Source organism: Vombatus ursinus, unplaced genomic scaffold (genome assembly GCF_900497805.2).
Source record: "Vombatus ursinus unplaced genomic scaffold, bare-nosed wombat genome assembly UNPS02014812.1, whole genome shotgun sequence".
NCBI lineage: Eukaryota > Metazoa > Chordata > Mammalia > Diprotodontia > Vombatidae > Vombatus > Vombatus ursinus.
This window is the reverse complement of record NW_020954590.1, coordinates 62,990,871-63,004,426: the sequence shown is the minus strand read 5'-3', so window position 1 is coordinate 63,004,426 and position 13,556 is coordinate 62,990,871. Positions and strand designations below refer to the sequence as shown.

At 37.2% G+C, this 13,556-nt stretch overlaps 1 protein-coding gene across 1 annotated transcript in view; it reads right to left on the bottom strand.

Annotated features, from left to right (window-relative positions):
- The window catches only part of LOC114053974 (meprin A subunit beta-like), a 57,565-nt gene that overhangs the window by 32,199 nt on the left and 11,810 nt on the right, over positions 1-13,556 (bottom strand). The window contains 2 exon segments of the mRNA XM_027877089.1: positions 2,179-2,357; positions 10,620-10,737. Of these exon segments, the coding sequence (XP_027732890.1) occupies positions 2,179-2,357; positions 10,620-10,737 (297 nt within the window).

The window sequence follows — 13,556 nt, the reverse complement described above, 5'->3', positions numbered from 1 at the left end:
TTAATACAATGATCCACAACTCCGAAAGACTCATGATGAAAAATATTAACCCACCTCCAGAGAGGAAATGGATAAATTCTGAGTGGTAATTGAGGCAGACTTTTTTGCAACTTATTCCACTTGATTTTTTTGCAACATGGAAAAATAGAAATATGTTTTGCATGATATTACATGTATAATGGGTATCATACTGCTTATCTTTTCAATTGGGGGGGCTGGAGGAAGAGATTTGGAATTCAAAATAAAAATAAATGTTAATAAAATCAAATGATAAAAAAGAGAAAAATACAACTTAACCATTAGAAAAGGGGGGGGGAAGAATTGTCTAGCTTAAAAGTCAGTGAGTCTCCCAGAACTTGCAATCCATTGGCACAGCGTCAAGACTTCAGAGTGACCACCACATCACAGAGAAGCATTGAAGACTTTAGTACCATACAAATATATTTTAAATTATCCACATTTAGAGATGAATCAGGTTGTTTCACATCTTAAATTCTCTAAAAAGTGGTTTGTTAATCTCAAGTTAAAGTCTAATGTGAATTTTTTATTAATTTCTTAATCAGATTCTAAATATTTTTATGAAGATGTCATGACATTCATAACTCATGTAACATCCACATCAAGTGGGGAAAAGATTCCATAGAAACAAGGGAAGGAGAATCCTATCACCAGCCTCCAGATTAAAGTATGCCCTTATTGAGCATATTCTTTAGAATGCTGGTCTTTGTTCTCTGTTACCCACTAGAACAGTTGCCCCTGCCAGCTAACCAAGAAAGACAAGAACATTGCCACATAGTATAATCCCATTAAATTATTTACTTAGTTAATAGTTACAATGTATATAGTATAATTACATTATATATAATATTTACATTTAAAATATAGTATACTATAGTAAATATTATATTAAGATGCTAGCTATATATGGAAGGCAGCATAATTAATGGAAAGTGTCATAATTAGTTTCAAATTCTGGCTCTACCATTGGCTAGTTGGCTATGTGACATTAAATAAATCTATTAAACACTTTGAGATTCATTTCTTTATCCCTCTTCACAGCTGTCAAAAAGATTGGTCCTAAATTTCCACTGTCTCAATTACTTTTGACTTTTCCCTGTCCAATGGCTACTTCTTGCTACCTACAAGTATTTCTATGCCTCACCCTTACTTGATCCAACCACCCTCACTATATCAGACATCTCTTCTATATCTCTTTTTGTAATTAAATTCTTATAAATTCTGTTCCCATTTCTTCCCACTTTCTTCTTAACTCTCTCAGTCTGGTTTTTGACCTCATCATCAAACTAAAGCTATTCCCTCCATTAGTCAGTTGACAAGTTCATCTTCATTACCAAATCCAATGGCTTTTTCCCTCAGTCCTCATCCTTCTTAACTTCTTCAAAGCCTCTGATGCTGTTAAGCATCTTCTCCTCCTTGATATTTCTTCCTCTCTGAGATTTCATGACACTGCTCTCTCTTGGCTCTACTCCTGGCTGTCTGACTGCTCCTTCCTGTTCTCCACTGCCAGAATATCGTTCAAATAATGACCACCAATTGTGAGTGTCTCCCAGAGGTTTGGTCTTGGCCTTCTTCTCTTCTCCCTCTATGTTATCTAGCTTGGTGATCCCTTCATCCCATATGAGTTCAATAATTATCTCTAAACAGATGATTCCCATGTCTATTTATCCAGCTTCCAATTACCTCAGGGTCAAATATAAAATCCTTTGTTTGACATTTAAAGTTCTTGACAACCTGTCCCCTTACTACAGTTACAGTCTTCTTTTTCTTTATTCCACACACACCCTCTAACTCCTGACTCTGCTCCTTTTCACTGGCTATCCCCCAAGCCTGAAATGCTCACCCTTCTTATCTCAGCCTTCTGGCCTATAACTGGCCTTTCCCCCTTTCTAATACCTTCTAACAGAATCTTCCATTTACATTGTATATACCTTTTTATGTAAATAGTTGTTTGCATGTTGTCTTTCCCATTAGAATGTGAACTCTGTGAGGACAGGTGCCATACTTTTTAAATTTTCTTTGTATTGCTAGTGTTTGGTACAAAAAAGTGCTTAATAAAGCTTGTTTACCCACTAATGATTGAAAAGAGACACCTCCCCTCCTGCTTCTAGTTCTGAACTCTCTTATATGAAAAGGGAAAAAAAAGCAAGGAAACCATACCTGGCAAAATTCTGTCCCTCATTACTATAATATTGTCCTCTCGATCTGAACGGGACTGTTCATGCCAGAACCCCAGGGCATGTAGGAGCTCATGTTGAACTAAAGCTATTCTGTCACAGTGGGATCCTATGGAAAGTGGCTGCTGGCCAGCATCATTATTGCCTACTAAAGAAAAGCGCCTAAAAAACAAGACATAAAGTGGTAAGATTACTAATGTGGGAACCCAGGTGTGCTCTCCAGATCTCTAAGCTTCAATTCAATCATTACTTTCAAATTACTTCCCACCTCAACCTTTTGCCAGGCAGAATTGATCAATTCCAGCTTTACCTCATCTCCCTGCTCCTGCTCCTGCACTACGGAAGGGACTGACAAACAACAAAGTTGGTGAAAGGAAGATGGGTAGAAAGAAACAGAAGCAATTAAGAGCCCCAATAATCCACAATCTGGATTATTAACAGTAAAATAATTGAGAGAAGAGATACAGAGGAAGAAATTCAATTAGTGAAAGTTTTCTGAATGCAAATGCTCATGGCAGAATGTGATTGTGCCACAGCTGGCACCTATGGAAAAAGTCTCTTTGTCAATATGTCTATTTCTTATTGAAGAATAGCACCAAAAACAAAACAAAACAAAACAAGGCGCAAAGAGGTAAATGACTGACATTGTGGTATTGGGTGATGACTGGCATTAAATTCAAAGGCTATACCACTTCTGGAGATGATGCTAAAAGGCATGATTATTTGGCGTGGTTAAACAATAACCATTTGTCTGCAAATAGATATTCACAGATGCATTAGCAACTATAACCATTAAGAGGAAGAGAGCAGAGTTCCCACAAGAAAGCCCAAGAATGGTAGAAAATCTATAGTATAGATCTGGGAAGTAAATTGCAGTGATAAGTGTGGGTCTTGTAGCATTCTGACTGGATCAAGCAAGTGCCCAGGTTCCAAAATTTCTAGCACTCTGTCCTGAGATACCAAAGAAGACCATGAAGATCCAGGGTTCTGAACCTCAAAGATAAATGAAAACCTAAAACCTACTATCTATAGTGTGTGTGTGCATTAAAATAGACACACTACCTGGACATGGAGATCAGGACAAGAACCCAGGTGAAAGAGATTGATATCAACCAGGGTGGACTATCCCAACTAAAAACAGAGCAGGAGGCAGGGGTATGGCTCTGGCCCTGGCCAGTTCAGGAACTAAGGCTAGGAAGATGAGTAAATAGAAGAAGACATAGACTACCAAAAAAAGTATTATAGATCCAGAGGTACCCCCAAATCCACACTACAAGAAGAGAGTATCTCCATAACAACTGCATGCGGGGATTCAAAGGTAAAGTGCATTTTCCACAATGACCACATGAACACATAAAAGAAATGAAGAAAGAGATTAAAGATGAAATGAAAGTTCTAGAGGAATGAAGTAGAACAATAATAAATACCCTAAAAGAAAAAGTAGTAAACTGTTTATGTGTATACATAAAGACTCCTTAAAAACTAGAATACACGAAATATATCAGTGACTCCAGGAAGCAGCAAGAAGTAGCAGAGCAAAATCAAAAGATGATTAAAAATAGAAAGAAAATTAAAATTTCTTATAAAAAGGTTGACCTGGAAAAAAGGTCAAAGAGAATAATTTTTTAAAGCCTGGACACTGTATTTCAAGAAATCATAGTAGGGGGCAGTTAGGTGGTGCAGTAGATACAGCACTGGCCCTAGAGTCAGGAGGACTTGAGTTCAAATCCGGCCTCAGACACTTAACACTAGCTGTGTGACCCTGAGCAAGTCACTTAATCCCAATTGCCTTGCCAAAAAAATAAAGAAAAAGAAAGAAAACTGCCCAGTTCACCTACTAACAAAAGGTGTAGAGACATAGTTTGACATAGATATATTGTGAATTTGTTTTGATTAATTGTTTATTTGTTGGAAGGGTTGGTTTTCTTTTTCTCTTTTTAATGGTTAGGGGAGGAAAGAAGATCATTAACAATGATGATGCCAAGGCAAAAAAAGAAAAGAAGAAAAGAAAAAAGAGAAGGACCATTGAAACATTTTTTAAAATGCAGAGAGATGAACAGGAGAATATACAGAAGGAAGCACAGACAAACAGGAAAGTTTCGGATGTAAGGCATTGAATTTAATATATACTTTTTAGAAAGGCAAGCAGCATGAAATATAAATTAATGGTTCCATATAAAATCCCATTTTGTGTTCTGCTTTATAAACTGAAATGCTCAATTTGTTTTGTTTTGTTTTTTCGTTAAGTTCAGAATACAAGGCTACAAATAGAAGGAGAGACAAGATGGCAGAGAGAAGTCAGAAAGTTGCCCAAGATCTCCCCAGGTTCCCTCAGAAACAATGTTAAATCAAGCCTCTAAAAGAATTCTGGAGTGATAGAATCCACAAAAAGATGGAGTGAAACAATTTTCTAGTCCAAGATAACTTAGAAAGACTTCAGGAAAGGTCTGCTTCACTAGGGTAAAAAGGGAGTGGAGCCCAGCACAGGTGGCATACAGGCAAACCAGCAGGAGGTTCTTAACCACAACACAAATCAGCACCTGAAGCCCTGTGGTCCTAGCTCAGCAGACTAGTGGTACAGTAGGCCAGCTGTGAGACCTCTAGCCCCAGCACAGCAGGCAAATTGCCAGCCCTGGGAACCCAGGATACAACAGGTGTAATTAAGCCAGGCCACCATGGCACTGTGAGCAAGCTGCCAGCCCCAGAGGCCCTAGGACAGAAAGCTAGTGCTGAGGCCCCTGGCCCCAGTGCAAGAAGTGTGGGGCAGTGCCCCCTGTATCCCAGGAGCAGAGCTCAACTTTTAAAAATGAGTAAAAAAAAGAACCCTGACCATAGAGAGTTACTGTGGTGACAGGAAAGATCTAAAAACAAACTCAGAAGATGACAGCAATGTCAAAATGCCTACATGTGAAGCCTCAAAGGGGAATATGAATTGGTCTCAAGTCCAAAAATCCACTTGGAAGAACTCAGATAGGATTTTAAAATTCAGGTAAGAGAGACAGAAGAAAAATTGTAAAAGAAATGAGAGTTATGCAAGAGAATTATGAAAAAAGAGCCAACAGCTTGGAAAAGAAAGAACAAAAATTGACTGAAGAAAACAACTTTTAAAAATAGTATTGGCCAAATGGGGGGAAAATCCACTGAAGGAAAACAGTTCCTTTAAAAATACAATTGGCCAAATGGAAAAGGAAGTACAAAAGCTAACCAAAGAAAAATAATTACTTAAAAATTAGAATCAGACAAGTAGAAGCTAATGACTCTATGAGACATCAAGAATCAGTCAAACAAAATCAAAAGAATGAAAAAATAGAAGGAAATGTAAAGGACCTCATTGGAAAAACAACTGACCTGAAAAATTGATCCAGGAGAGATAATTTAAGAATTATTGGATTACCTGAATGCCACAATCAAAAAAAGAGCCTGGACAGCATCTTTCAAGAAATTATCAAGGAAAACTGCCATGATATCATAGAACCAGGGAATAAAATTGTCATTGAAAGAATCCACTGAACATTTCCTGAAAGAGATCCCAAAATGAAAACTCCAAGGAATATGGTAACCAAATTGCAGAGCTATCAGGTCAAGAAAGTACTGCAAGAAGCCAGGAAGAAAAAATTCAAATATCAAGGAGCCACAGTCAGGCTTACACAGGACTTAGCATCTCCTATATTAAAAGATCAGAGGGTTTGTAATATGAAGTTCTGGAAGTCAAAGGAGTTTGGATTACAACAAAAAATCAACTGCTCAGGAAAAAAACTGAGCATAATCTTCCAGGGCAAAAAATAGACATTCAATGAAATATGGGACTTTCAAATTTTCCTGATGGAAAAATCAGAACTGGACAGAAAATTTGATCTTCAAATACAAGAATCAAGAGAAGCATAAAAAGTTAAACCAAGAAAGGGTTAGGGTTAGGGTTAGGGTTAGGGTTAGGGTTAACTTTTTAATGGTATTTAATAAGCTTAAACTGTTTACATCCCAACTTGGGAAGATGATACTTGTAACTCTTAAGAACTGTATCTTTACTAGGGCAGTTAGAGTATATATGTATTATACACATATATATATAATATATATATATATAGGCAGTATAGTTAGACAGAAGGTATAGATAAAAGTTGACATTGATGTGATGATAAAAAAATTTAGTAAGGGGTTAAAAAAGTATTGTACTGGAAGAAAAAGAAAGGTGGAGGCAGAGTGGGGTAAATTACATCACATGAAGAGGCATAAAAGACCTATTACACTAGAGGGAAAGAAGGGAGGGGTGAGCACTGTTTGAACCTTATTCTCATTGGATTTATATCAAAGAGAGAATAACAAGCACATTCAGTTGGGTAAAGAAATCTATCTTACCCTATAGAAAAGTAGGAGGGGAAGAGAAAAGAAAGGGGGGAGTGATAGAAGGGAGGGCAGATTGAGGGAGGTGGTGGTTAGAAGCAATGTACTGGTGAGGAGGGACAGGTGAAAGGAGGAAGGGAGAAGGTAATGGGGGGAGAGAGAGAGAGGGAGAGAGAAAGAGAGGGAGGGAGGGAAGGAAGGAGGGAGAGAGGAAAAGAGGGAGGGAGGAAGGAAAGGAGGAAGAGAGAAAGCATAAACAAGAGAAAATAGGATGGAGGGAAATACAGTTATTAATCACAATTGTGAATGTGAATGGTATGAATTCTCCCATGAAACAGAAATGGATAGCACAGTAGATTAAAAACCAGAATCCTATAATACGTTGTTTACAAGAAACACATTTGAAGCAGAAACACACATACACAGAGTAAAGGTAAAAGGCTGGAGCACAATATATTACATTTCAGCTGAAGTAAAAAAAAGTCAGATAGTAATCCTGATCTCAGACAAAGCAAAAGCAAAAATTGATCTAATTAAAAGAGATGAAGTAGGAAACTACATCTTGCTAAAAAGGTACCATAGATAATGAAGTAGTATCAACACTAAACATATAAGCACAAAGTTGTATAGCATCCAAATTCTTAGAGAACAAGTTAAGTGAGTTACAGGAAAAAATAGACAGCAAAACTATACTAGTGGGTGACCTCAACCTCCCCCTCTCAGAACTGGATTAATCTAACCACAAAATAAACAAGAAAGAAGTTTAAAATTTAGAATTTTAAATTTTAGAATTTTAAAAGAGTTAGATAATAGACCTCTGGAGAAAATTGAGTGGGGATAGAAAGGACTATACTTTTTTCTCAGTGGTGCATGGCACCTATGCAAAAATTGACCATGTATTAGGGCATATAAACCTCACATTCAAATGCAAAAAGGCAGAAATATTAAATGCATCATTTTCAGATCAGATGCAATAAAAATTACAATTTGTAAAGAGCCATGGAAGGATAGATTGAAAATTAATTGGAAAGTAAATAATCTAATCCTAAAGAATGAGTGGGTCAAACAACAAACCATAGAAACAGCCAATAATTTCATCAAAAAGAGTGACAATAATGACACAGCATACCAAAATTTATGGGATGCAGCCAAAACATTGCTTAAGGGAAATTTTATATCTCTAAATGCTTACATGAATAGAGAAAAAACAGATGGATGAATTGTGCATGCAATTTAAAAAAACTAGGAAAAGAACAAATTAAAATCCCTAATGAAATACCAAATTAGAGATTCTCAAAATTGAAAGAGATTAATAAAATTGAAAGTAAGAAAACTATGGAACTAATAAATAAAATTAAGAACTGTTTTTTTAAAAAGAAACCAATAAAATAGATAAACCTTTGGTTAATTTGATTTAAAAAAGAAAGATGAAAACCAAATTACCAGTATCAAAAATGAAAAAGGTGAATTCTCCACCAATGAAAAGGAAATTAAAGCTATAATTAGGAGCTATTTTGCCCAACTCTATTTTAATAAATCTTACAATCTATGTGAAATGGATGAATATTTACAAAAATATAAGTTGCTCAGATTAACAGAAGAGAAAATAGAATATGTTAATAACCCCATTCTAGAAAAAGAAATTGAACATACTATCAATGAATTCCCTAAGAAAAATCCCCTGGGGTAAATTAGGCAAGAAAAAGCTTTTACACTGGAGGGGAAGAGGGGGGAGGTGAGAGGGAATGAGTGAATCTGCTCTCATCAGATTTGACTTAAGGAGGGAATAACATACACATTCAATTGGGTATGGAAATCTATCTTATCCTACAGGAAAATAGGGGGGAAGGGGATTAAAAAGGGGGTAATAGTAGAAGGGAGGGCAGATTGGGGGAGGTGTAATCAGAACCAAACTCTTTTGAGAATGGGCAGGGTCAAAGGAGAGCATAGAATAAATGGGGGGTGGGATAGGATGAAGGGAAATATAGTTAGTTTTTCACAACATGACTATTATGGAAGTGTTTAGCATGACTATACATGTATAACCTATATTGAATTGCTTGCCTTCTCAATGAGGGTGGGTGAGAAGGGAGGAAGGGAGAGAATTTGGAACTCAAAGTTTTAAAAATGAATGTTAAAAATTGATTTTACATGCAACTGGGAAATAAAATATACAGGTAATGGGGTATAGAAATCTATCCTGCCCTGTAGGAAAATAGAAGGGGAAGGGGTTAAGAGAAGGGGACAGGTAATAGAAGGGAAGGCAGATTGGGGAAAAAGGGGTATTCAAAATGCATGCTGTCTTGGAGTAGGAGGAGGGGAGAGAAGGGGAGAAAATTTGGAACTCAAAATCTCGTGGAAGTGAATGTTGAAAACTCATAATAATTAATTAATTTAAAAAAAGAAATATTAAAAAATGGGGGGAAAAATCCCCTGGTCCAAATGGATTTACAAATGAATTCTACTGAACATTTAAAGAATTATTCATTCCAATACTACATGAACTATTTGGAAAAATACGCAAAGAAGGAATCCTACCAAACTCCTTTTATGACACAAATATGGTGCTGATGCCTAAAACAGAGAAAGAAAAGTACAGACCAATTCCCTAATGAATGCAAAAATTTTAAATAAAGTACTAGCAAAGAGATTATAGCAATTTATCACCAGGATAACACACTATGACCAGGTGGGATTTATACCAGGAATGCAGAGCTGGTTCAATATTAGCCTGGAGAAGAAAAGACTCATGGGAGATACACTAGCTCTGCTCAAGGATTTTAATGGGTGTTGTGTAGAAGAAAAAGTACCCCAGTGTTGAACTGGAAGCAATGAGAAGATACAAAGAAGCAAATTTAAGTTTCGTGTCAGGAAAATCTTCCTAAGAACTAGAGCTGTCCAAAAGTGAAAAGAGCTGCCTAATCTCCTGAGATGGTGGGTTGCCCCTCATCGAAAGTCTTTAAGAAGAGGCTGCATGACTATTTGGCAAGTGTGTGATCATGGGATTTCCTTTGGGCTATGGATTGGACTAGGAGGCTGTAGAGGTCCCTTTCAACTCTCAAGTTCTATAATTCTGTGATTCATTTTCTGAGTCCCAAATACGTATCATGCCCATAGTGCCTACCCAACACAAGTGATACAGAGGGACAAATGAAGCAGTCCTTGCCTGAAAGGAGCTTATATTCTAAGAAAGAATATGTACGAATACAAGAAATATATGCAAAGTAATGGAAGGAGGGTAACACTAGCAACTGAAGGAATCAGGAAATACTTCACAAAGAACATGGTCTAGAGCTGAACTTTGAAGGAAGTTATGGATTTTAAGAAGCAGATGTGAAGAAAGAAGGCATTCCAAAAACTGGAGAGTGCCTATACGAAGACAAGGAGACAGAACATGGAATGCTTTACAGAAGGAAGAGCAATGAGGCCAGTTTGACAGGAATATTATATGCTTCAATTGGGATAATACGCAATAAACCTGGAAAGATAGATAGGAATGTTGAGAAGTAGAATATTATATACATCACCAGATGTTTTTGGTTTTTTTTTCTTTTTTGCAAGGGAAGGTTCAATATGGTGAGGCAGTGAAATGATTGTGATGTGAAAAGAAAATGGATCAAGAAATTGCATTTGAGAAAGAAAAAAAGGGAGGAGGTAGGGAGAGAGAAAAGAAGAAAGAAGAGAGAAAATGGAGGAAGGATGGCAGGAAGGAAGGAAGAAAAAATAGGAAGGAAGAAAGAAAGGAAAGAAAGAAGAAAGGAAGGAGGAGGGAGGGAATGAAGGAGGGAGGAAGGAAGGAAGGAGGGAGGAAGAGATAGAAAATACTCCTCCTTTCCTTGTTGACATTATAGGTGTTTGGAGCTATAAATATTGGACATATGTATATAAAAATTCTCAGATCTTTTTTTTTTAATTAAAGTTCTTCTACTGCCTCTTCCCTTTCTTCCTGAGCCACTTTCAATGCACAAGCCATACATCTGAACCACACAAAGATCATGGCCTGAGGTTAATTGCTTTGATTTACAACATGCTAGAGGCCTTCTGTTTTCAGGAAATTCTTAGAATGTTATAACTTTGTCTTACCCACGTCCTTTGTACACTGAAATATAATTCTCTTCTCCTTCCCGTGGTTTAAAGTCGATGCAGGATTTTAGGTGGTACTGTTCAAATGTCTGCAGAACAACTCCTTTAGCATTAATTTCTGAAGAAAAAGAGGAAACAAAAACAGTGCCTATTAACCACCAATCAGATTCTGGTTTTAGAGCTAGACTTTCCCCCCTGACCTAAAACCTGTCTCTCAAAGGCCACCAAATGGCCAAATCCAAAGGTCCTTTGTCAGGTCTTACCTTTCTTGGACTCTCTGCAGTTTTGACACTAGAGATGGCTCCCCTTTCTTCACACTTTCTCTTCCCTTTGTTTCAGAGATACCAAGTCTTCCTAGTTTTCCTACCTCTTTAACTTCTGGTCTGTCTTCTTTGCTTGTTCCTTACCCTCATCCTAATCTTTTAACATGGGTATTCCTCAAGGGTCTGTCCTCAGGCCTTTTCTCTTTCTCTCCTTTGGCAAGATTCATTCACTTACATGACTTCAATTTCCACCTCGGTGCAGGTGGGTCCTAAACATCCTCCTCATCATGAGAACTAGCATCTAAATTGTGCTTGCTATGTACCAAGCACTGTTCTAAGCATTTTCACTATTATTTCATCTGATCCCTAATTGCAACTGATGAAAATGAAGAAAAAGAAATGAAGTGACTTGCCTAAGGTCATACAACATATATCTGAGGCTAGATTTGGACTCAGGGTCTTCCTTACTCCAGGCCTATCTCTCTAGCCACTGAGCCACCTAATTGTATTAAAGATGTCTTTAGCCTAAACCACTCCTCTTAGCTAAAGACTCATATCTCTGTCTATAGGACCTCTCTACTTGAAAGTTTTGCCTGTCCCTCAGACTAAACCCATACAAAAATGAGCTTGTCATCTTCCCTCTGAATCTGTTCCTCCTTCTTTGATTGGTCTTTCTTTCAGGGGCATTATCATTTACCTTTTTGCCCATTTTGTAACCTGGAGGTTATCCTTGACTCTTCCTATTCCTCCACCTCTCAACCCTAATCACTCTCAAAGCCACTGGTCAATAGTGTCTAGAGAGCTGGCCTCAGAGTCCTCCACTCCCACCTCTGATATGTACTGACTGAGGGATTCTGAAGAAATCATGTAGCCTCTCAGTGGTCTAATCACCTCTTCAAGACAATAAATTGCAAAGAAAGTGCCAACCTGCATTGACAGAGAGAGTTTCATCATCTAGAGGTTCTCTATACCAGTGAAATAATACTTCTAGTCCTTCTATCTATCCCTATGCTTTCAATTCCACTTCCAAAACATACCGTAAATCTTTCCTCTGCTCTTTGGCCACTATTACCTCACTAGAAAGGAAAGAAAGAAGCATTTATTAGGTGCCTGATGTGTGCCAGGCAATATGCTAATTACTTTACAAATATTATTTCATTTGATCCTCACAACAACCCTGGGAGACAGGAGCTATTATTATCCCTATTTTACAGATGAGTATTATGTTTACTTTTTAGAATTTTATTAAGCTCAGTTTGCCACAGTTGCTTCATCTACAAAACTGAAGATGATGATAGAACCTATCTCCTGGGGTTGTTAGGAGAGTGAAACGAATGACTATTTGTAAAGCCCTTGGCAAACCATAAAGCACTATCAATTCTAGCTATCATATTATTATTAAAACTAAGAGTTATCCAGGTGACTGGCCTGAATGACTAAAGATATGCTGAGAAAGAGAACAACTGAATACTAGAGGCTTTCAAAGGTAAATTCTCATCTCCAGTCTGCAGAAAAGGCCTAGTCAAATGCCTTTTCATGGCATGGAAGTGACCCTGAGCTTTTGAAAGAGGGAACAATGGAACACTATGAACAATGGAAGAAAGATCTGGCTTGTTCAAACAAGCAAGAAAAGTTTATAAAACAGTCCTGGAAACAAAATATATTTTTCTATGGACCAGACTGAATATAAAGGGGCTTGAACTCAACAAGCTAGTAACTAGACACGGCACCTCATAAACAAAGAAAAACACAAAACGGCTCTTTGTCCTAAGCCAGCACCTTCACTTTCTCCATTGTTGGTGATGCAAGGGCAAAAAAGAAGGCAGAAGCTAAAAATAATCACAGCTTTGAGTTAAACTACAAGCTATTTAGCTCTCGGCGGTCTAAATAGGAGACTTTGTCTGATGACCGGTGAGTAGATAGATTACTAGAAGAACTAAATATCACTATGAATCAAACTAGAAAATATTAAGAAGGCACAGCTAAATGAAAGGGCTGCTCACAGATTCTCCTTAAAGTGTTCAGAAGCTGGCTAGCGACAGTGATCTCTTTGCTGAGCAGAAAGACTTGGTAAACAAGGGTAGCACCATTTTAGAATATAAGTTCATTTACAAAACCTTACGGAACCAAATAGCACAAAATTAAAAGCACAGTAAAAAGCAATGGAAGGGAAAACAAGTCCAAAGAACGTCTGATGTGAGACTCAACTAAACTCCAAGTTTAATTAGGAAGCAGGACAACAAATAGATGTTACAGGGTACAAATTTGACAGTATTTCTATAGTATTGCACTATCTTCATCAATAATGGTGGAACCACAATATTTGGACCCTAACATCTCAGTACTCAATGGGGCATATGAGGAATAGTAATTAAGAAAATGAAGTCACAAAGAGCAGCTAGGCCAGACTAAACATATACAGAAGAAATTCATGCTGAAGACAATGCCATTTAAAAAGCACTGAGGGACTGATTTTCAATGCCCCTCAGATGAGAGAAAACACAAAAAGAAAAAGAAAAAAATATTCACAGTATAATTACCTTCCCCAAAAGGCAATCAAGAAGATATTAATAACTACTGAACCACATATTTACTTTCTAAACTTTATTAAATCTTTATGAAAATATGCTAAGCTCCTTGATGGTATTCTTGTTGGAAATATGAAATGGGAACT